This window comes from Cricetulus griseus, chromosome 9 (assembly GCF_003668045.3).
Source record: "Cricetulus griseus strain 17A/GY chromosome 9, alternate assembly CriGri-PICRH-1.0, whole genome shotgun sequence".
Lineage (NCBI taxonomy): Eukaryota > Metazoa > Chordata > Mammalia > Rodentia > Cricetidae > Cricetulus > Cricetulus griseus.
Genome location: NC_048602.1, coordinates 23,658,669 through 23,679,090, shown reverse-complemented (window position 1 = coordinate 23,679,090; position 20,422 = coordinate 23,658,669). Strand labels below are relative to the sequence as shown.

Genomic DNA, 20,422 nt, shown 5'->3' with positions numbered 1-20,422 from the left:
CCAGGCTGGCCTCAAACTCAGAGAGATCTTACTGCCTCTGACTCCCAAGTGCTGGGAGTAAAAATGTACACTACCATGCCCAATTATTTGATGTTATTTTCATTATTCTATTTTATTTTATGTGCATGGGTGTTTTGCTTGCATGTATGCCTGGAGGTCTATCATATTTTAAAAACTGTCAACAGGCTCCCTGACACCAATAATTTATTAAAAAACAAAACAAAACAAACAAACAAACAAACAAAAAAACAGGCCGGACGTTGGTGGCACAAACCTTCAATCCCAGCACTCGGGAGGCAGAAGCACGCAGATCAAAATGGGGTTCAAGACCAGTCCAGACTCCATAGTGAGTTTGAGGCCAGCTCTCAAGCAGCCTTGTCAGCAGGAGGGTGAGCAGGAGGAGGAGGGGGGAGTAGGAGGAGGAGGAGTCAGCCACAAAATTGTCGTGATTTATGCAAAGTCACAAAGCCAGGCCCAGGGCTGAGTTGAAAAAAAGCAGCAAAAGCCCTGTCCTTGGTGCTGCGGAAAACCTTTTGACCTGTTTTCTCCTAAACATGACAGCAACAAGCGAGGCTTTGCTTCCTTCGCCGCTTAAGCCGCTTACTGAGTCTTTTTTATCTTCTTCTTCGAGGCAGGGTTTCTCTGTGTAGCTCTGGAGACCAGGCTGGGCTCGAACTCACAGAGATCCGCTGCCTCTGCCTCCCGAGTGCTGGCACTAAAGGCGAGCATCGCCACCACCGCCCGGCTCTAAACGAAGTTTTTATTTTTTATTATTATTATTTTTGTTGTTTGTTTTGTTTTGTTTTTCGAGGCAGGGTTTCTCTGTGTAGCTCTGGAGACCAGCCTGGGCTCGAACTCACAGAGATCCGCTGCCTCTGCCTCCCGAGTGCTGGCACTAGAGGCGAGCATCGCCACCACCGCCCGGCTCTAAACGATGGTTTTGAAGAGGGCGGGGACGACATCGGAACCATCCCGGGATCCGCGGACCTCGCAGCCACAAGCTCCGGCGGTCTGTCCTCGCGCAGGACTCACAGACAGGCCAGGGAGACGTTCTGCCCGGCCCCGCCCCGGCCCCGCCCACCTGCCCGCCAGGGCCCCGCCCCACTGCGCGCCAGGGCCGCCCCCCCGCCGCCCTGCCTCCGCGCGCGCGCCTGCGCAGCGCCGCCAGCCCAGGCCCCGCCCCTCGCGGAGCTCGCGCTCCTCGGCCTCAGGGACAGGGTTTAGCTACAAGATGGCCGCCGCGCGCCCGGAGCCCCCGATTCCGAGCTCACCGACCCGGGAGTCGCCATCCCCGGAGCCGTCGGACCTGGTGCGGGCGACCGAGGGGTCAGGGCCGGGTGCTCGCGGCGGAGGCGACGGCAGGGCCGGGCGGGGCAGGGGGCGGGGCCTAGGGGGAAATGGGCGGGGGTATGGGAGCGCTCCGGGGGCGGGGCTTAGGGAGGAGCCTATGGGGTGAGGAGCGAGGCCTGGTGGAGGCGGGGCCTGAAGACAGGCTGAGCGTGGGGCAGGGTTAGGGCCGGAGAGTGTGCTAGGGAGCCGATTTGCATAGAAGGGGGTGGAGTCTTGAGCGCTAGGGAGCCGGTTTGCATAGAAGGGGGTGGAGTCTTGAGCGCTAGGGAGCCGGTTTGCATAGAAGGGGGTGGAGTCTTGAGCGCTAGATAGCCGGTTTGCATAGAAGGGGGTGGAGTCTTGAACACTAGGGAGCCGATTTGCATAGAAGAGGGTGGGGTCTTGAGCTCTAGATAGCCGGTTTGCATAGAAGGGGGTGGGGTCTTGAACACTAGGGAGCCGATTTGCATAGAAGGGGGTGGGGTCTTGAGCTCTAGATAGCCGGTTTGCATAGAAGGGGGTGGAGTCGAGCGCTAGATAGCTGGTTTGCATAGAAGGGGGTGGAGCCTTGAGCACTAGGGAGCCGGTTTGCATAGAAGGGGGTGGAGTCTTGAGCAGTAGTGAGCCGGTTTGCATTGAAGGGGGTGGAGTCTGAGCGGGAGGGAGCCTATTTGCATAAAATGGGGTGGAGTCTTGCGCGCTAGGGAGCGGGTTCGCATAAGAGGAGCCTGGAGCCCTCAGGGAAATTACAGGGCTGCTGGAGGGTTGGGAAGGTGACCCCAAAGGAGTGTGACAGTCCTGTCACCATGTCGGGATGTCACGCGATGGCACCAGGACTGCCTCAGGAGTGCCCAAGGGAGGATCCTGGAGGAGAAATGGCTGTTTCGGGTGGGTGCCTTTGGGGCCTCCGGACTTGTGCCTGGAGAGTAAATGAGAATCCTGTTTCCACTCAATCCACACTGGGCTCCAGGGGGCCAGCACGGACGGAGACGGACTGCGTCCTCTGGCACCTTGCTGCCTTGTGAAGAGGAGGCGTGACAATAAACAGAATTCATTGCCAGACGTTCCATAAGGGAAACAGAGAGTCAACCGATAGGGTGGGGGTGGGGCGAGCTAAATTTAGACGGCAGAAGTCAGCTGGGTGCCGGCTTAGATCTCCAGTGCAGGGTCCAGATCGTGATGGGTGTTCTAGGGGTGGCTCCGGGTTTAAGTGCAGTCGGAGGGCTTGGAGTGGCGACATGCATGCCCTCGGTGACATCTCCCAGAGTCCACGCAGGGGGGTCTCTATAGAGAGGTAGGTGATGAGGGGCCGGGCGGGATTCCCTGGGGTGTGGTTTTTCGGTTGTAGGGACAAGAAATGATAAGGCGGCTTTTGACTAGTACAGAGGAGAGGCGTGTCTGTGTCCGCGCTGTATTTGGGGCAGCATGAGGAAATGCCAGCTGGATACAGCAAGAATTCTGGATCGCTGAGAACAGGGTCAAGAAGCCGATGGGCAGAGGCTGGAGAGATGACGGCTCAGCAGTTGAGCACACTGGCTGCTCTTTTAAGAGGTTCGGTTCCCAGCTCCCTTATGGAGGCTCGCAGCCATCTGGAACTCCACCTCTGGGGCATCTGGCCCTCACTTCTGGACCTCGTGGGCACTGCACACATGTAGTGAACATCATACATTCAGGCACTCGCACCTACACATAAAAAGAAAAATCCCGGCCTGGTGGCGCTCGCCTCTAATCTAGACATTTGGGAGGCAGAGACAGGCGGATCTCTGTCAGTTCGAGACCAGCCTCTTCTACAAGAGCGAGTGCCAGGAGAGGCTGCAAAGACACAGAGAAACCCTGTCTCGAAAAAAAAAAAAGTAAATAATAAATCGTTAAGAAAAATCAAGGATCCAGTTGACTTCAGAGGAGCAAATATTTTATTTAAAAATTTTAATTTTTTTATTTGAGGGAAGGGTTGCGTGTGTGTGCCGTAGCACAGGCATGTGGAGGTCAGAGGGCAAATTGGGAGAGCCGGTTCTGTCTTTCCACCCTGCGGGTCCCAGGGATCCTACTCAGTTCGTTGGGTTTGGCAAATGCCCACGGAGCCATCTGGGAGGGGGACTGAAGAATGCTCCCCCAGCAGGGTCCACAGCCTGACTCTTCTTCTGCTCTCCAGGTCCTGGTGCCTGACGGCGGCCGCTCTGCCACACCCCCAAGTGACCTCATCGAGATCCAGGTGGTAAAAGTTACAGACACCACGTCGGTCCTTGAGCCCCCAGGGCCGGGGTCCTTTCACTGTGCCCTGTGTCCCGCTGCCTTCCACCTGGTCTCAGAGCTGCTGTTTCACGAACATGGCCACCTGGCAGGCGTGGACGGGGTTGGGCAGGGTGGGGACCCAAGCCGCTGTCACGTGTGTGGCCACAGCTGTCCAGGCCCTGCCAGCCTGCGAGCCCACTACAGCTTGCACACAGGAGAGCGGCCTTACCGCTGCCCACTCTGCCCACGGGCTTTTAAGGCCTTGGCACCTCTGCTCCGGCACCAACGCCGACACGGGGTGGAGCCGGGCTCCTCTCCAAGGCTTCCACCTGCAGCACCAACCGGACACGGACAGCCGAGCCTGCCAGGGGTCGGGGTGGCCCAGGAGAGGTCGGAGGTGGTGAGGGCCGCGGCAGCCGCGGGGGCCGCGGTAGGCAAGCCTTTCGCCTGCAGGTTCTGCACCAAGCCCTTCCGCCGCTCGTCAGACATGCGAGACCACGAGCGCGTGCACACCGGCGAGCGGCCCTACCACTGCGGCGTCTGTGGCAAGGGCTTCACACAGTCCTCGGTGCTGAGCGGTCACGCCCGCATCCACACGGGCGAGCGGCCCTTCCGCTGCACGCTCTGCAGCCGCACTTTCAATAACTCCTCCAATTTCCGCAAACACCAGCGCACCCATTTCCACGGGCCTGGGCCAGGGCCTGGGGTGGGAGAGTCTGGAGGCCAACTGGGACCATCTTCGGGAGCCCAGGGGTCAGGGGATGAGCGTGGGACCGAGAAGGCTCCCGAAGGAGGGCATGGAGACGCTGGGAAGGCCAATGTGGAGGTTGACCAGTAGGCTGGGCGATTAGGAAGCACGAGTAGCCGCAAAAGCGAAGGCGAGACAGTGAGCGGCTGGGATTGGAGAGCTGAGAAAGAACCGGGTTCTGCTCTCCCAGAAACCCACTCTACCCTTTGAGACTCAGGAAGAGGTACCTGCAGTTCTGTAGGTGCCCAGCTAAATGTGAAACTAGAGAGACAACCGAGCGTGGCCCGCTCCTGTAAGCCCCAGTATTCTGGAGATGGTGGCAGGAGGATTGTGAGGTCCTGATCCGCCCAGGCTGCAAAGCAAGAGTGTATCCACCACCACTAGACTACCTCTGGACCATGTAGGGGCTGCCCTAAGGTGGATTAATATGAAATCTTTTGCCTACCTCAACTGGATTGCACTGGTCCTAGGATGCCTACCCTTCCCCGACAGAAGATGCTCACCAGGCCGTGGCTGAAGAGATGCTAGGATGCCTTCTCCCTCAAAACCTGAGAGTACCTAAACCACGGTTCATGGGAGTTCATGAATCTCTCGGAAGTGAGCCTGCCCACAGAGATTAGCTCTAAGCTCTGCTCTCTCTATCATACCCCATAGCGGTCTCTCGTTAACCCACCAGACTCTTCTGGAAGCAACTGAGGGCACACGCTGCAAGCAAGCAGACAAGCACCTGGTGTCCCCTTGAGCTTTAGGTTCAGAGCCCGTGGGAACCACGTCTACAAAGAAGTTCCTGATTTCTCTATTTTCTTCCGCTGTGAGGTAGACAGCTTCCTGCTCAGTACTGGGCAATTTGGGAGGAAGGGTTGGCTGAGGACAACCTCCGTGGGCTGGCCCAGGGTGTAGAGTAAGAGAAGACACCATGGTAAGGGGTTCAAAAGGACTTGGGAACTGGAGTTTGGGGTGGGAGTGGGGACTTCCAGTCTGTTCCTATTAAAGAGTTTCTGAAATGTTTCTCTACCAGTATTGTATTCCAGCTCTCTGGGCCTTGCTATGCCTGTTTTCTTATATCTGGAATGGGGAGGGCCTAGGCTTGGCTGCGTGGCTGTGTTGTCAGAGGTTTTGTGCAATGAAGGGGCGTTGGAGATTGGACCACTTACTCAGAAGCCCTTGATTTTCTCATGGAGAAGATGTGTTTGCTGCTAGCTCAGTCCTTGCTCATCCAGCATCCCCAAGAGATGACCCTCAGGTGATGCATAATAAAAACTCACCATTTTCAGGGCTGAAGAGACGGCCCAGTGGTGAAGAGCACTGGCCGCTCTTCCAGAAGTCCTGAGTTCAATTCCCAGCAACCACATGGTGGCTCACAACCATCTATAGTGAAATCTGGTGCCCTCTTCTGGCCTGCAGGCACAATGCAGGCAGAACACTGTGCATGGTAAATAAATAAACCTAAAAAACAAACCCTCAGCATTTCCTCTAAAGAAAGGAGCCGGCTTCCCATCTCATTAGCCCATCAGCTGAAGCTAGAAACCTCCACAGGTTCCTTAAGCCACCTTCTTCCCTGGTCTTATTTCTGATCAATCTCACAGAATGAGCAGTTAAGCACCTTTGGAGTCCAGGCACTTTTTTTTTTTTTTTTCCCCATCACCTCTTCTTGTAGAACCTGCCAACAGTGACCTCATGCCTGAGCAATTATGGCATCACGGTCAGGTCCTGCCTTCTTCACTTTCTCATGTGGATCCTTGCCACTAAACAGAAACTCCCTGCCTGTTGCTTTCGGAAAGGGACCACCAACATGCCGGCAGTGTGGATAAGTGGCCAGAACCAAGAGGAGGGGAAACAAGCAACTGATGCTCAGGCTCCGTGTTCAGATTCAACAAGAAGTGTGTGTGGGGGGGGGCTAGAGAGATGGGCGGGCTGGAGAGGTGGCTCAGAGGTTAAGAGCACCGACTGCTCTTCCAGAGGTCCTGAGTTCAATTCCCAGCAACCACATGGTGACTCACAACCATGTTATGAGATCTGGTGCCCTCTTCTGGTGTGCAGATAGACATGGAAGCAGAATGTTGTATACATAATAAATAAAATCTTAAAAAAAAAGAACATGCATGAATGCATGCAAGCAAAAAAAAAGTGTATGGCGGGGGAAACTGGACACTAACAGTTTGTACACTACATCAGAAGATGGCAGTGGGGTTGGGGGTGCAGTTCAGCTGCTAGAGTGCTTACCTAGCACACATGGTACCCTGGGTTCAATCTCCAGCACGAAAGCTGGAGGCACACGCCCATCTTCCCAGCACTCCGAGAGTAGAAGCAGAACTGGACATTTTTAGTCACAGGGAAGAGGTTTGTAGGGCCCCACTCCCCTCTGAGGAGCTGTAAGCAGTTCTCATGGCTGCCCGGGAAAGTGGGGTGGGGGAGTCACTGTCCCCAGTGGTGTGGCTATTGGTAAGATAGCTGCCCTTGCTGTGGTAAATAAGCCATCCAACCCATGTTTATGGAAGCAACCCTGACTAAACACAGTGGGCCACCAGGAGAATAAAAGACAGCAAAGTAGAGCTTGTTAGAAAGAAAGGGTGTTCAGCAGGAGGGTGAGAGGGATAAGAGCAGAGTGGGGGTTGTATAGATACAACCAAAGTTGTACGCGTGTGTTTGTGTGTGTGTGTGTGTGTGTGTGTGTGTGCGCGCGCGCGCGCGCACATATATGTTTGAAATTGAGAATAAAAATAAAATTACAAAATTTGGGCTGAAGGGATAGCTCAGCAACTAAGAGGAATAACTGCCTTGAGTTCGAGGCCTCCCTGGTCTACAGAGCGAGTTCCAGGACAGCCTCCAAAACAATACAGAGAAACCCTGTCTCGAAAAACCAAAAAAGCAAAACAAAAACAAAAAAACAAAAACAAACCAAGGCTATTCTTAACCTCCAAAGCAACTCTATAGCCAGCCTCAAATACATGAGATCCTGTCTCAGTCTGCAGACTGTGGTTAGCTCCACAGATGTGCTCTCCCAGCCTATTGGGGTGCGAATGTCATGTCCAGTCAATCCATTGTTCCCCAGTGCCCAGGTCAGGACCCGGCTTCCGGTCACGGTGTCTGAGAGCATGGTGGAGGGGGGTGAGTCTCGAATCTCTATTACCTGTTCCCGAGAGATCTACTCACCTGTCTCCACTTGCCCAGGTCATAGGCCAATCCTCACTCAACCCAGGTGAAGGGCCGGTGAGGTGGTGTGTGTCCGTCCCGTCATCGGAATCCCCCAGAAACAGCAAGGACAGACCCCAGCGGCCCTGTTGATACGATTTATTGTTCTCTGCTCTGTACAAGCGGCGTCTGTTCCCCCCACCCCCCGAATCCAAGAGCACCCAGACCCCCACCTGTGTCCTCCCAACTCTGTTCGTAGTCCACTGTCCAGCCAGCCAGATCCCAAAGGAAGTGTTGAGGCATTGAGGAATTCAGACCATCTCCACCACAGCTGGCTGGAGCCACAATGCTGCTGGGTAGCAGATGAGGGTTACAAAAGAAGGCTGGACGGAGGATGCAGCTCAGTGTGTGACGGACTTAAAAGGAAGGGCCAGAACGGCCTGGGATTGGAGCAATGTCATCTTGAGTTTGTAGGGCATGGGCTCGGAGGGAGGCTAGACCAGCTGTGGTTCTTTAGAACGGGTAAGAGTAAAGGGGTTGGGGAGAGTCTGACCAGCAGCCCCAGAAAGCGGGGGTGGGGGGGTGGGGGTGGGGTGGGGGGGTGTAGTTCAGAAGGGGACATCGGATTGGAGTGATATACTGAATCCCCCTGGTCAGGGATCCTTCCCTGCCAAGGTGCTGCCCCCTGTTCCGGGCCCGCCAAGACCCTCAGCCTTGTGCATCAAGCGGTGTTTCTTGAGACCGTAGGTGTTGGCGAAGCCCTCGCCGCAGGAGGAGCAGCGGAAGGGCCTGCCACCCTGATGGGCAGCCAGGTGCTTCCGGAAGTAGCCAGGATCCTTGAAGGCCTTGAGGCAGGCAGGGCAGCGCAGCTCGGGCCGCGGGGGCTCGTGGGCACGCTGGTGGCGCAACACGGAGCTCAGGTAGAAGAAGCCCTTGCCGCAGTGCTCGCAGCGGTAGGCGCGCTCGCCCAGGTGCAGGCGCTGGTGCTCCAGCAGGTTGGAGCGGTAACGGAAGGTCTTGCCGCAGGCCCCGCAGCGCTGGGGCCGGGCCACGGCGTGCAGCCGCCGGTGCTCCGCCAGGCTGGAGGACTGGGCGAAGCGCTTGGCACACACGCCGCACTTGAAGGCGCGCTCGCCGGTGTGCACGACCCGGTGCTGCCGCAGGTACCAGGAGCGCAGGAAGCCCCGGCCGCACACGCCGCACCGGTAGGGCCGCTGCTCCGTGTGGCAGCGCTGGTGGCGCATCAGCAGCGCCGCCTCCCAGAAGCGCTTCCCGCACACCGGGCAGCGGAAGCCGCGCTTCTGCCGGTGGCTTCGGCGGTGCAGGAGCAGGTCGTAGGCGCCCGCGAAGCTCTGGCCGCACAGGCCGCAGCCCAGGGTCCGGCGCACCAGGTGCACGTACTTGTGAGTCACCAGCCCCAGGAAATGCTTGAAGCTCTGGCCGCAGGTGGCACAGCTGAAGCGCTCGGCGCCCGCGGTGGCCCCGCCACCCCCGCCGGCCACCGCCGCGCCACCCGAATCCTCGCCGCCGCCGCCGCCGCCGCCCGCCGCCACGCCGGCCAGCGCGGCCACCGCCGCCCCCACCTCTCCGGCCAGCCCGTTGTCCAGCACGCTGGAGGCATCGGTGCCACCCCCGCCGCCGCCGCCGGAGCCATCAGAGGACTGGGGGCCGCTGGGGGCCGCGGGCGGGAGGAGCCGCTCGGGGGCCGCCTGGTGCACCAGCTTGTGCCACATGAGGTTCTCGATGAAGCCGAAGGTCTTGCCGCAGGCGTCGCAGCCGTAGGGCTTCTCGGACATGTGCGCCTCCTTGTGGCTCATGACGTGGAAGAGATCGGGGAAGTGCTCCCCGCAGTCCGAGCAGGCGTAGCTCAGCCCGTCGCCGGGGCCACCGGCGGCGCCCGCCGCCCCCCCGGGCCCGCAGGCCCCCGTGGTCCCCTGGCCCGCGGCCCCGGCCAGGGCGCAGGGCAGCTGCAGCCGGTGGACCTGGCGGTGGCGCGTGAGGCTCTGCGGGTAGCCGAAGACCTTGCCGCACAGCTCGCACTTGTAGGGCCGCTCGCGGGTGTGCACCACGTGGTGCTTGCTCAGGTGGAAGGACTCGCGGAAGCGCTTCCCGCACACCGGGCACTGGTGGGGCTTCTCGCCGGTGTGGATGCGCTCGTGGCGCTTCAGGGTCTCGCGGCGGCCGAACGCGCGGCCGCAGATGCCGCAGCAGAACGTCTTCCCCGCGAGGCCCACCACGCCCCGCGGCCCCCGCCACGCCCGGCCCCGCGCCGCGCCCGCGGCGCCCCGCCGCCGCCGAGCAGCAGGGGATGCGCGCCGAGGAGCGGCACGGGCACCGCACCGTAGACCACGGCCGCCGCCGCCCGCGCGGCCTTCTCGTCGGGGGTGGTGGGGTCGGCGGGCAGGAGGTAGGGGCCGGGGGGAAGGTGGCGGGCGGCGGGGCGGGGGGCGGCGGCGGGGGCTGCGGGACGGAGGCCGCCCCCGTCCTTGGCCGGCTCGGTGGCCCCGGGGGGCGGCGCGTGGGCCGCCTTGTGGCGCAGCAGGCTCTGCGGGGCCGAGTAGGTCTTGCCGCACAGGTCGCACGGGTAGACGGGGCGCGGGAGGCCGGCGCCGGCGTGGGCCGCCTGGTGCTTGAGGAGGTAGGAGGCGTCGCGGAAGGCCTTGCCGCAGACGCCGCAGGGCAGGCGCAGCAGGTCGGCCGAGTGCGTCTTCACGTGGCGCTTGAGGCTCTCCCTGCGGTTGAAGCTCTTGCTGCACACGGAGCAGGAGAAGGGCTTCTCGCCCGTGTGGATGATCTGGTGCTGGTGGAGGTGGCTGGGCTTCTTGAAGACCTTCCAGCAGAGGGGACAGGCGAACGGGCCGTCGCCGCCCGCGGTGGAGGAGCTGCTGCTGCTGCTGCTGGTGTGGGGAGGAGGCATGGCCACCCCGGCGGCGGTGGCGGCGGCGGGGACAGTGGCCGTGGCATTCCCGTCGGCGGAGGTGGCAGGCGCTGCGGGGCCGGAGGACACGGAGGACACGGAGGACACTGCGGCGGGGCCGGAGGCGGCCGTGGCACTGGCCGCGGGCACCGGGAGGCCCAGGGAAGGATGCGGGGTCCCCGTCTGCGGCGGCGGCGGCCCCCCGGCGGCTGGTGGCACGTCCTTGTGGCAGCGGCGGTGGCGGATGAGGCTGGAGACGTGGTTGTAGGTGCGGCCGCAGACGCCGCACTCGTAGGGCCGCTCGCCGGAGTGCACCAGCATGTGCTGCACCAGGTGCGACGACTGCTTGAAGGACTTCTGGCACACGCCGCACGGGAAGCGCCGCTCCATCAGGTACTTGAGCCTTCGGAAGTAGCCCTTGTCGTCCTTGGTGGGGTCGCAGGCCGCCCCTACCGTGGGCCCGGGCGGGGTCTGCGTGGGTGCGGGAAGTGGCCCCGGGGTCCCGGTGGGAGTGCCCAGGCCTGATGCCACCCCGGGCCCGGGCGTGGGCCCTCCTCGCTTCAGGTTTCCGAAGAGGTGCTGGTGCCCCGAGAGGTCGACAATCCCCCATTGCGGGGCGGGGAAGGCGGCGTCAAACAGCGGAGGGGGTGGCGCCCCGAAGGTGGGCGGCAGTGGCGGATCCAGCTTCTTGGCTTGGGAAGAGGATGAAGAAGATGAAGATGAGGAAGATGAGGAGGAGGATGACGAGGAGGAGGAAGGCGCCTCCGCCTTGGGTTTGAAAGTGGCCTGGGGTGGGTAGTCATACTGGGGCGGAGGAGGCTGGGGCGGGGCTGGGGCGGGGGCCCCGGGGTGCAGGGCAGGGCCGCCACCGCTTTGGCATGCTCCCCGTACAGCTCCATGGGCTCAAAGCGCTGGTGGTTGAGGAATTCCAGGAAGTCAAAGGGGTAACTCTGGAAGTGGACCCCGTCCTCGCCCCCGATGCCGCTGTTCCCGCCACCCCCGGCACCGCTGCCTGCCTGGTTTGCCTCCATCTCTGGCCGGTGGAGAGAAGGAGACCCTGTGAAGAAGAGGACGGGGACTGAGCAAGGGGAGCCGTGAGAAGCAGGCAGAGGAACGGCCGCCATGCTCCTGCACCCGCGCCATTCTCTTAGCTGCCTGGCATTCTGCCTGCCCATAATCCCTTTTCCTCTTACCTGTGTGGACCCGGGGTCATCCCTAGCCTCTTCCCAGCCCTACCTTCTTCCTGGATGTTCACACAGCCTCCCTAGCCATCCTCACACTGGCTTCTCCATGCACCTGTAGGCGCCTGCTTTCTCTCCCTAGGATCTTGGTGATGGTGGTGCTGAGTGGGGGGGGGGTTCAAAACCTCTCCTGCTCTAGGTGGAGTTTCCCCCCATTCCCTCCGCAGACTTTCCTCTGGTCTCAATCCTCTCAGATTCTGCCACTATAAAATGAGGATAAGAATAGTGCCCAGCTGAGTGGTTAAGACAGAAGCTTCAGTAACCCAAGCCCAGCCCCTCCCTCCCTTCCTCCCTCCCTCCCTCCCTCTCTCCCTCCCTCCCTTCCTTCCTTCTTTCCTCCCTTCCTTCCTTTTTGGTTTTTTATCGAGACAGGGTTTCTCTGTGTAGCTCTGGCTGTCCGGGAACTCACCATGTAGACCAGGCTGGCCTCAAACTCAGATCCACCTGCCTCTGTCTCCCAAGTCCTGGGATTAGAGGTATATGCCACCACCGCTTTTATCCCCCCAGACCCTTTCTAGCTGTGTGACCACGGGCAAATGACGGAACCTCTGCCTCCACAACCATTGTGTCTAAGCACCCAGGAGGCTGAGATTGCTCCAAGTTTGAGGGAATCCTGTGGTGGTGGTGGGGGGGAGGGAGGGAGTCCAAAGGCTAGGGCAAGCAGGATCTATGAAGCACAGGGCTGTTGTGAAGATCCAATATTTTAACATTAACACGTGGAAGGCTCCTCCTGGCACCTTGCAAGCACTCAGTATATGGTAATGCCTTCTATTAATTGGTAGTATCTATTCCAGTAGCAGAAATAGGGAAGCCAAGAAAACTGGGGAGGAGCTCGATGCTGCAGGAGAGGGAATATTCTTTGAATGCAAAGAGAGGAAAATCCACTAGCCTAGGACAAGTTAGTTAACAGCAAGAATGCCTGCATTCCTAGAAGGCAGCTAGCTCAAGGCCATTGGGATACATGCATTGACCTGGGCAGACCTGGGTTCTGATCTCTGCTAGGATCCATGCTTTCTCCACATTTAAAATGGGGTCTGAACCTCGGCCTGGGGATCTCTGGGTGAACCAAAACACCCACCAGCAGTGTGCATTCCACCGCTGTGCTGTGTGTGTGTGTGTGTGTGTGTGTGTGTGTGCATCAATGATGACATCACACGCCTGGGCAGACCTAGATTGCTGTCCTTCTGAACACTGGACAGGCAGGTGGGCGGGCGGGCAGGCAGGCATGTTCTTGCACCGCCCTTACAGTGTGTTTTCCATTCCTGCTGTCTTTTTGAACTCCTCAACCTCCGGAGTTCACGTCTGTGTTCTCAGACACAGCAGCCCCACTGAGCTTTTGCAGTCAGTGGGAGAAAGGCCTCTGTTTTGCCCATCATCCCTTGCCCCCACCGTTCTGGCTCCACGCCCAGTCCTCATCTTCTTTATCACACCACACTGAAAAGCTAAGGAGCTCTGGGGGAGAGGATGTCCCCGCAAGGCCCAGGGCCTTTATCCGGTCTGCCTGGCTGGCTCTCGGCACCCACAGGTGAAAGGTGGGTGTCTCCATGCCACCTCTACATGGAACTAGGTATTTTTAGTATCCAGCTCTTGAGTGTTCTTGGACAAGATCCAACAGTCAATGCCCCTCCATTTAATCTAAGCTCCAGAAGAACTAAAGGCATAGCAACCAGGGACTGCACGCAGAACCTAGGCGAGGGACTCAGCCAGCAAGGAGGAAGATGGGCAGTGTGAGCATGCAGGAAGTAGACAGCAATGCTGAGCAAGCGCTATGGAAGAGGTCAGGGCAGGGATGGATGGACGGACGGAAGGACGGAAGGATGGCGTGGTGAGGAAACAGTTAGTGGCTCTGCTTGCTCCATGAGGACCTTAGTGGCAGCTGCTGCGGCTGGGGTATCCTAAGCCCTTCCACCTCTTAACTCATCAGAGCCTTGTCACAGCTTAGATGGAGACACCTATTCTCTCCATGGGACAAATGAGAACACTGATGCTCAGAGAGATCTAGGAAATTAATTCCAGGTGCCCAAAGCAAGCCTGCAGTAGACGACTGGTCTGATAGCCAGGAGAAAAATTCCAACCACTGTGCGAGAGGTTTCCCCAGGAGTTGTACCCTGAAAATGGAGGAAGGTGCAGGGTAGAGTTATGGTAACAGGAAGCTTCTTTAGGGGTGCTCTCTGGGCTATTTGAGGGACCTAGCAGGAGGTGTGGGGTTACTATTCAATAGATTCTGCCAGGCATAGTGGTTGACATCTATAATCCCAGAAATTGGGAACCTGAGGCAGGATTCAAGGCTAGCCTTGTCTACATAGTGGCTTTGAGGCCAGCCTGGGATGCATGAGACTCTGTCTCAAAAAGCAACAAATCCCCAAGATTCTTCATCTGCCTTGGGGCAGCCTTCCTCAGAAGTTAATGACACTGCCCCCTCCCCCATCCCATTCCGGTTTCTATCTTCATATGGTCACCTCCGGCCCACAGTCCAGCTATATTCTTCTCACCAGTTAGTGACACCAACCTATTAGGAACTACTATGCCGTGCGTTTTATTACCATCCAGGACGCTAAGGGAGCCAGGACCAAAGTGGCCTGCTTTCTTTGACACTATGTTCTTGCACCTACCATAGTGCGTATGTGGACAAGCTATTTGTCGCTATGTTGAGATTAAGCAACACCAACTCTCTGTCCTCCTCCAGGAGAACCGAGAAGAGACCGTGAGGGAAATCAGAGAATGTGTTACAGTGAATGAAAAGGAAAGCTCAGCTAGGTGTCAAGGCACATGCACCTCGGAGGTAAGAGGTGGGAAGACCAGGAGTTCGAGACTAGGCTCGGCTGCACAGCAAGCAAGGTTCAGCCTGGACTTTCTAGCACTCTGTCATAGAGTGCTAGAAAAATAAAATAAAAAATAAAAAACAAATTAAAATACAAGAAAATGAAAACAGCATGCCGATGCTGAGAAGATGCAGCTAATAAAGCAGTACCCAGAGGGAAATCTATCGCGGCAGATGTTTATATTGGTAAGTATTTGCCAAATGATAAATAAGGGGCTAGGAAGAATGCTCAGTGGGTGCTTACTGAATAGCCCTGACAAGCTGCGTTCAATCCCCTAAAGACACGTTTATTTAGGGAGGAGCGGTGCTCATGTGTAATCCAAGCACTCTCTTACCAAGATGGCAGACAGAGGAAGAACTGCTGAGAAACTCAAGGATTAGGCCAGTGCATGCCTCAGAGAGGAGGAAGGTGAGAAGCGACTACCCAAAAGTGGCCCTCTGACTTTCACATGCACATGCTAGCAAGCGCGCACCCATGCTCACACACACACACAGTCAAACACATGAGAGTCAGCTGACTAGAACCTCCTTAGAGAGGGGGCATTTAGCAGAGATGGAGCTCATAGGTCTCCCAGAAAAGCAATTCCGTGATCGGCAGTATCCTGCAAGCAGTAAAGTAAGGTGCCTTACCACAATGAAGGGGTCACTAAAGAGGGACGGAATTTATTATCCTGATTGGGAATGAGGCATTTCCTCCTTTCAGTGGACGGAACGGTTTGTTTTTATTTAAATGTTATTTACTCTGTATATGCTAAAGAGTGAGTGAGGGTGTGTGTGGCATTCAGAGGACAACTCTGGGGTTGTTAAGTAGGTTTCGGGGATTGAACTCAGTCACCAGGCTTGCCTGGCAAACACTTTACCTACTGAGCCATCTCACCAGTCCTATGCTTTAAGTCTTAAATGGCTCCCTCTTCTTAAAATATTTATTTTGTGTGTGTGTTCTCCCTGCATGTCGTCTGTCTGTGCACTGCCTACATGCCTAAGCGGAAGCCAGAAAAGGGTGTCAGATGCCCTGGATTTGGGTTACAGGTGGTGTGGGCCACCATGTGGGCGCTGGGTTCTCTGCAAGAGCAGCAAGCACTCCTAATTGTGGACCCGTCTCTCCAGCCCCAGGCGGCCTCTTTTCTGAGGTGGTGTTGTCCAGGAAGAGTTTATGAAACTATAATGGAAGAGACTCCCCCATGGCATGCACCAAACAGAGTTCCACATAAACACAGCAAGTTTTACCAGGGGTGAGGAGATGGTCCAGCGGACAGAGCACTTGCCATGCAAAACTGAAGAGCAGAGCTCGGATCCCCGGAACCCATGTGAAAGTTAGGTGGGTAAAACAGCTAGCTCTCTGCCATCCGGCACCTAAGAAGGCAGAGATGAGGGATCCTCACAGCAAGCTGGTTAGCTACGCTAGGCCGACTTGTGTGCCTCAGATCTAGTGGGAGTCAGAGCGGGAGCTATGGAACACAGCCACTGTCAACCTCTGGCCCCTACACAAGCATGCGCATGCATACATCACACAGGGGGGAAAGGGTTAACAGGCCATATCTATTACTCGACTCTTCTAAGTCCTCCTCCCAACCATGAGAATGGATGGCAGAACTGCTGAACCAGAAACCTGGGGGCGCAGCCGGGCAGTGGCGGTGTCCACCTTTATTCCCAGCACTCAGAGGGCAAAGCAGAGGGACTTCTGAGTTCAAGGCCAGCCTAGCCTACAGAGTGAGCTCCAAGACAGCCAGGATGACACAGAAAGAGGTTGTCTCAAAAACAAAAACACCCCCCTGAAAAAAAAAAACCACACTGAGGCAGAGACTGGAGGGGGGTCGCTAAGGTAAGTGTTGAAGAAAATGGCAGGGTTGCAGACTCCACACTCTTCCCTTCTGGCATTTTACTTTTCAAGGGCCCATATACTACTGTATGCTGGAGAGGGGACCTATCCCATCCTCTCCCCACCCCGTCTCTCAGTTTGACCCAAGTCCAGACCAGCCACTGGAGTTCACTGAATTCTAGAGTCCAGGGCTTGTCTCTTTACATGGCGTGTCCCACTCGAGAGTCCCGACTCCCTCAGAAGTATTGCCATCCCACTTAGCCAAGCTACGGGCCTCCTGCCGAAACCCTCGTGACCCTGCCTCAGTAAGATCCAGAGTCCTTCCAGCGACCCACACAGGCCCCCACGAGCTTGCAGCCGTTCTTCCAATGTGCTGGCTCTCTCTATTCCTGCTTTTCAGGACTGTAGCTTCTGCAGGCGAAATTAACGCCCCCCACTCTCCTCCCTCACCTCCTTCCTGTCTCTGTTCAATTGTTCCCTTCTCAATGGGGCTCTGAGTGGCCAATGCCACCTGTCCCCCCGACCTCACTGCCCAGCTAGCTTCATTTCCCGCTAGATCATTCCCGGGCGTCGAATGCACCCCATGAGTTCTGCTGTCCTGACCGTGTTTCTACTGGTCTCCCATGCCCAGGTCCCCCTTTTCCGTTTTCACACGTGTGGTCAGTCACACATGGGTGCATGTGCACCGAGACCTGATGCTAGGAGTGATCCTCCATCCCTCTTCCATGTTATTCACCGAGCAGGGTGTCTCACTCAAACTCGGAGCTCACAGATCTGGCCAGACTGTTCTGGGGATGCTATTTCTGCCTTCAGAGACCAGAACTCCAGGTGGACCTCCCAATTCACTGGCTTTCAGATGGGTTCTGGGAGTCTGACGTGACCCTCAGGCTTTTAAGGCGAGTCCTTTGACCACTAAGCCATCCATCGCCACAGCCTCAGAAACAAGACTTTGTTCTTAACTCTGTCCTCAGGACCTAGGACAGTACCTAGCTTGCTAATGGCTTTAAAAAAAAAAAAAAAAAAAACCATTTTGTGACATTTACATATTGTGTGTGAGTAAGTGTAGAGGTCAGAGGACAAGTTACAGAAGTCAGTCCTCTCCTGCCTTTGGGGACTGACCTCAGGTCATTAGGCTTGGGAGCAAGAGGTTTTTTTTTTCTCTATCTGCTGAGCCATCTCACTGGCCACTTGATAAGTACTACTGAGTAAGCTAAGGAACAAGGCTAGGCAAACAGGGTGAGGAAAGACCAGTCTAGGAAAATCCACAGCTCATACTCTTAATCATTCCACCTGCTAGGTAAGGAAGCTGTCAGAGTAGTTCCATGGTGGGCCACAGCAGTCTAGGACCAAACTTTCTGTTCTGTGGCTTACCTGGGGAGCAAGATGGCGTGACATAGCCCACACGTGGTCTTAGTAATAGCCCGGCCCCTGTAACTCTGTCCTCATATGTATTTTGATTTTGTGTGTGGTTTATGTTTGCGTGTGAGGGTGTGGAGGCCGGGGCCAATGTAGTGTGGCCTCCTCAACTGCCTTCCTCTTTCTTTCCTTCCTTCTTTGAGGAAGCTTTAGCTTTCAGTTAAATCTGAAGCTAGCCAGTGAGCTCCAGGAATCCTCCTATTGCCATCTCCCCAGTGCTGAGATTACAGGTGTGTGCCACTATGCCCAACTCTTTTTTTTTTTTTTTTTTTTTAAATGTAAATACTGGGAATCTGAATTCAGGACCAAACAGTTTACTGACTGAATCATGTCCCCTCGCCCCAAGTAGCCTCACTTCTAATGTCAGCCTTCTCAACTAGCACAGCCACTCCATGCGGACAGGAATCTTTCCCCATTTTATTGTCTGTATTAAGTAGATGCTCATTAAACAGGTGTCAAAGTGTTTATGAGGGGATAAGGAACAAGTGGACGCTGGAAGACTCTCACAAGCCTGGTAGAACCGTCAAAAGCCAGGCAATTTATCCCAAGGCTCTTTGGGGGCAAGACTTCTGTCCTTCAATTGGGCTCCAAATTCACGGCTGCTCTTCTACACATCACTGCTACCCCTGGAATTCTGCACCAGCTGTTCCCCGGATCTTTGAATGGCATGATTAAAAATCTTGTGTTTCAGCCTTCACCCCCGGGAACAGCTCACCAGGCTCTCAGAAAACCCACCGAGCAGCACTGTTTGTTGTTTCTGATCTGCCTATCAACTAGGGTGCCAACCCCTGTAAAACGAGGGAGGGTTAGTAGCGTCTCTCCCCCTCACAGCTGCACGCCCTGGGCCGAGGATGGTGGTCCTGGCTTAGCGAAGCAATAAGAACCTATGGGTCTTTTCTAGGAAGTTTGGGACCATGTCATGAGACTTGGCTAAAGATGGGGGGACAAGAGGTGCTGATGCCCCCCTAAAGGAACACTCTCTGCTAACTTTGCTTTGTTCTGGGACAGCAGAGGCCAGGATGAGGGGGGTGGGGGAGGTGGGGCGGAAGTGTTCCATGAGAACCTGATGCTGACTGGACACATGTTTCTCCCCTAAAAGGGGGGTGGAGGACTCTGGAGGGGGCTGATCCACTGGCGGGTGGGTCTGAAGAGGTCTTTTTGGAGGGGTTGCAAGAAAGGGTAGTTTTTGTTTTTTTGTTTTTTTTTTTTAAATCACTCGGCACAGGCCAGAATGGAAGGAAAATATTTTTTCTTTTGCACCACAAAGAGGGCACTGGGGATGGGTTCTGTGCGTGTGTGTGTGTGTGTGTGTGTGTGTGTGTGTGTGTGTGTGTGTGTGGTCAGACACAGTTGGGGGGTTAACTCTTATCACAAAGTACTAATGCAACACCCCACCCTGGGGACGATGCTACAGGGGATGGGGACCCCCTGCAGGCATTGCAACATGGAAAACATTTGGTTTTTCTTTTGCACCCACAAAGGGGGCACTAGGGATAGGGTGTGTGTGTGTGTGTGTGTATGTGTGTGTGTGTGGTCAGACACAGTTGGGGGGTTAACTCTTATCACAAAGTACTAATGCAACACCCCACCCTGGGGACGATGCTACAGGGGATGGGGACCCCCTGCAGGCATTGCAACATGGAAAATATTTGGTTTTCCTTTTGCACCCACAAAGGGGGCACTGGGGATAGTGTGTGTGTGTGTGTGTGTGTGTGTGTGTGTGTGTGTGGTCAGATACAGTTGGGATAACTCTTATCACAAAGTACTAATGCAACACCCCCACCCTGGGGACGATGCTACAGGGGATGGGACCCCCTGCAGGCATTGCAACATGGAAAACATTTGTTCTTTTGCACCCACAAAGGGGGCACTGGGGATGGGTTCTGTGTGTGTGTGTGTGTGTGTGTGTGTGTGTGTGTGTGTGTGTGGTCAGACACAGTTGGGGGATAACTCTTGCCACAAAGTACTAATGCAACACCCCCACCCTGGGGACGATGCTACAGGGGATGGGGACCCCCTGCAGGCATTGCAACATGGAACATATTTGTTCTTTTGCACCCACAAAGGGGGCACTGGGGATGGGTTCTGTGTGTGTGTGGTCAGACTCAGTTGGGGGATAACTCTTGCCACAAAGTACTAATGCAACACCCCCACCCTGGGGACGCTGCTACTGGGGGTTGGGGACCCCCTGCAGGCACTGCACCCCTGACGGCCATCGGGGGCGGCCCCGGTGGCGGCAGCTGGAGAGCGAGTGAGGCTTGGGGGGCAGGAGGAGCCGCGGGGGGCCCCGGCACTGGAGGGGTGCCCGCGGGCGGGAGCGCGCCGGTGGCGGGCGGGGAGGAGGAGGGCGGTCTCCGTGCGGAGCGGTCATGTGGGGGGAGCCGTGATGGGGGGGACCCCGTGCCTCGGGCCCGGCGGCGGAGCACTGGCGTTCCGGGGGCCGCGGCAGGCCAGGGAGACGCCCCCCCGCCCCCGGGGAGCCCGGGTCCCCCGGGGCCGCGCGCCCAGTCACTCACCGGCGCTGGGGTCTCCGCCGGGAGGACGCTGAGGAGGCGGAGGAGGCGCCGCCGCTCCGGGGAGACCCGAGGGCCCAACCGGAAGTGCCGCCCCTTTCTCCCCCCCCACACCACCACTCCCCGCCAGCCCCGCGCCGCCTGCCCGGAAGCGGAAGTCGCGCCGGCTTCCCCCGAAGCGCCGGCGTGGAGGATGGCGGCGGGGGGGGGGGGGGGAAACGGGGGGGGGCGGACAGGGCGTCTCTACGACGCGG

At 57.1% G+C, this 20,422-nt stretch overlaps 2 protein-coding genes across 2 annotated transcripts; one reads left to right on the top strand and one right to left on the bottom strand.

The window, feature by feature from the left end:
* Positions 1-1,178: 1,178 nt before the first annotated feature.
* Positions 1,179-5,323, top strand: LOC113837242 (zinc finger protein 784-like). Its single transcript, XM_027430660.2, has 2 exons — positions 1,179-1,309; positions 3,482-5,323. Exons 1-2 carry the CDS (start codon positions 1,232-1,234, stop codon positions 4,397-4,399), a joined length of 996 nt encoding a protein of 331 aa, XP_027286461.1. The 5' UTR covers positions 1,179-1,231; the 3' UTR covers positions 4,400-5,323.
* Positions 5,324-7,593: 2,270 nt separating this feature from the next.
* LOC113837243 (zinc finger protein 865-like) lies at positions 7,594-20,293 on the bottom strand. The gene is given in 4 exon segments (XM_027430661.2): positions 7,594-9,675; positions 9,678-11,188; positions 11,191-11,415; positions 20,172-20,293. Coding segments are annotated over 3 exon segments (3,291 nt in total). The 5' UTR covers positions 11,390-11,415; positions 20,172-20,293; the 3' UTR covers positions 7,594-8,094.
* Between the last annotated feature and the right edge of the window lie 129 nt (positions 20,294-20,422).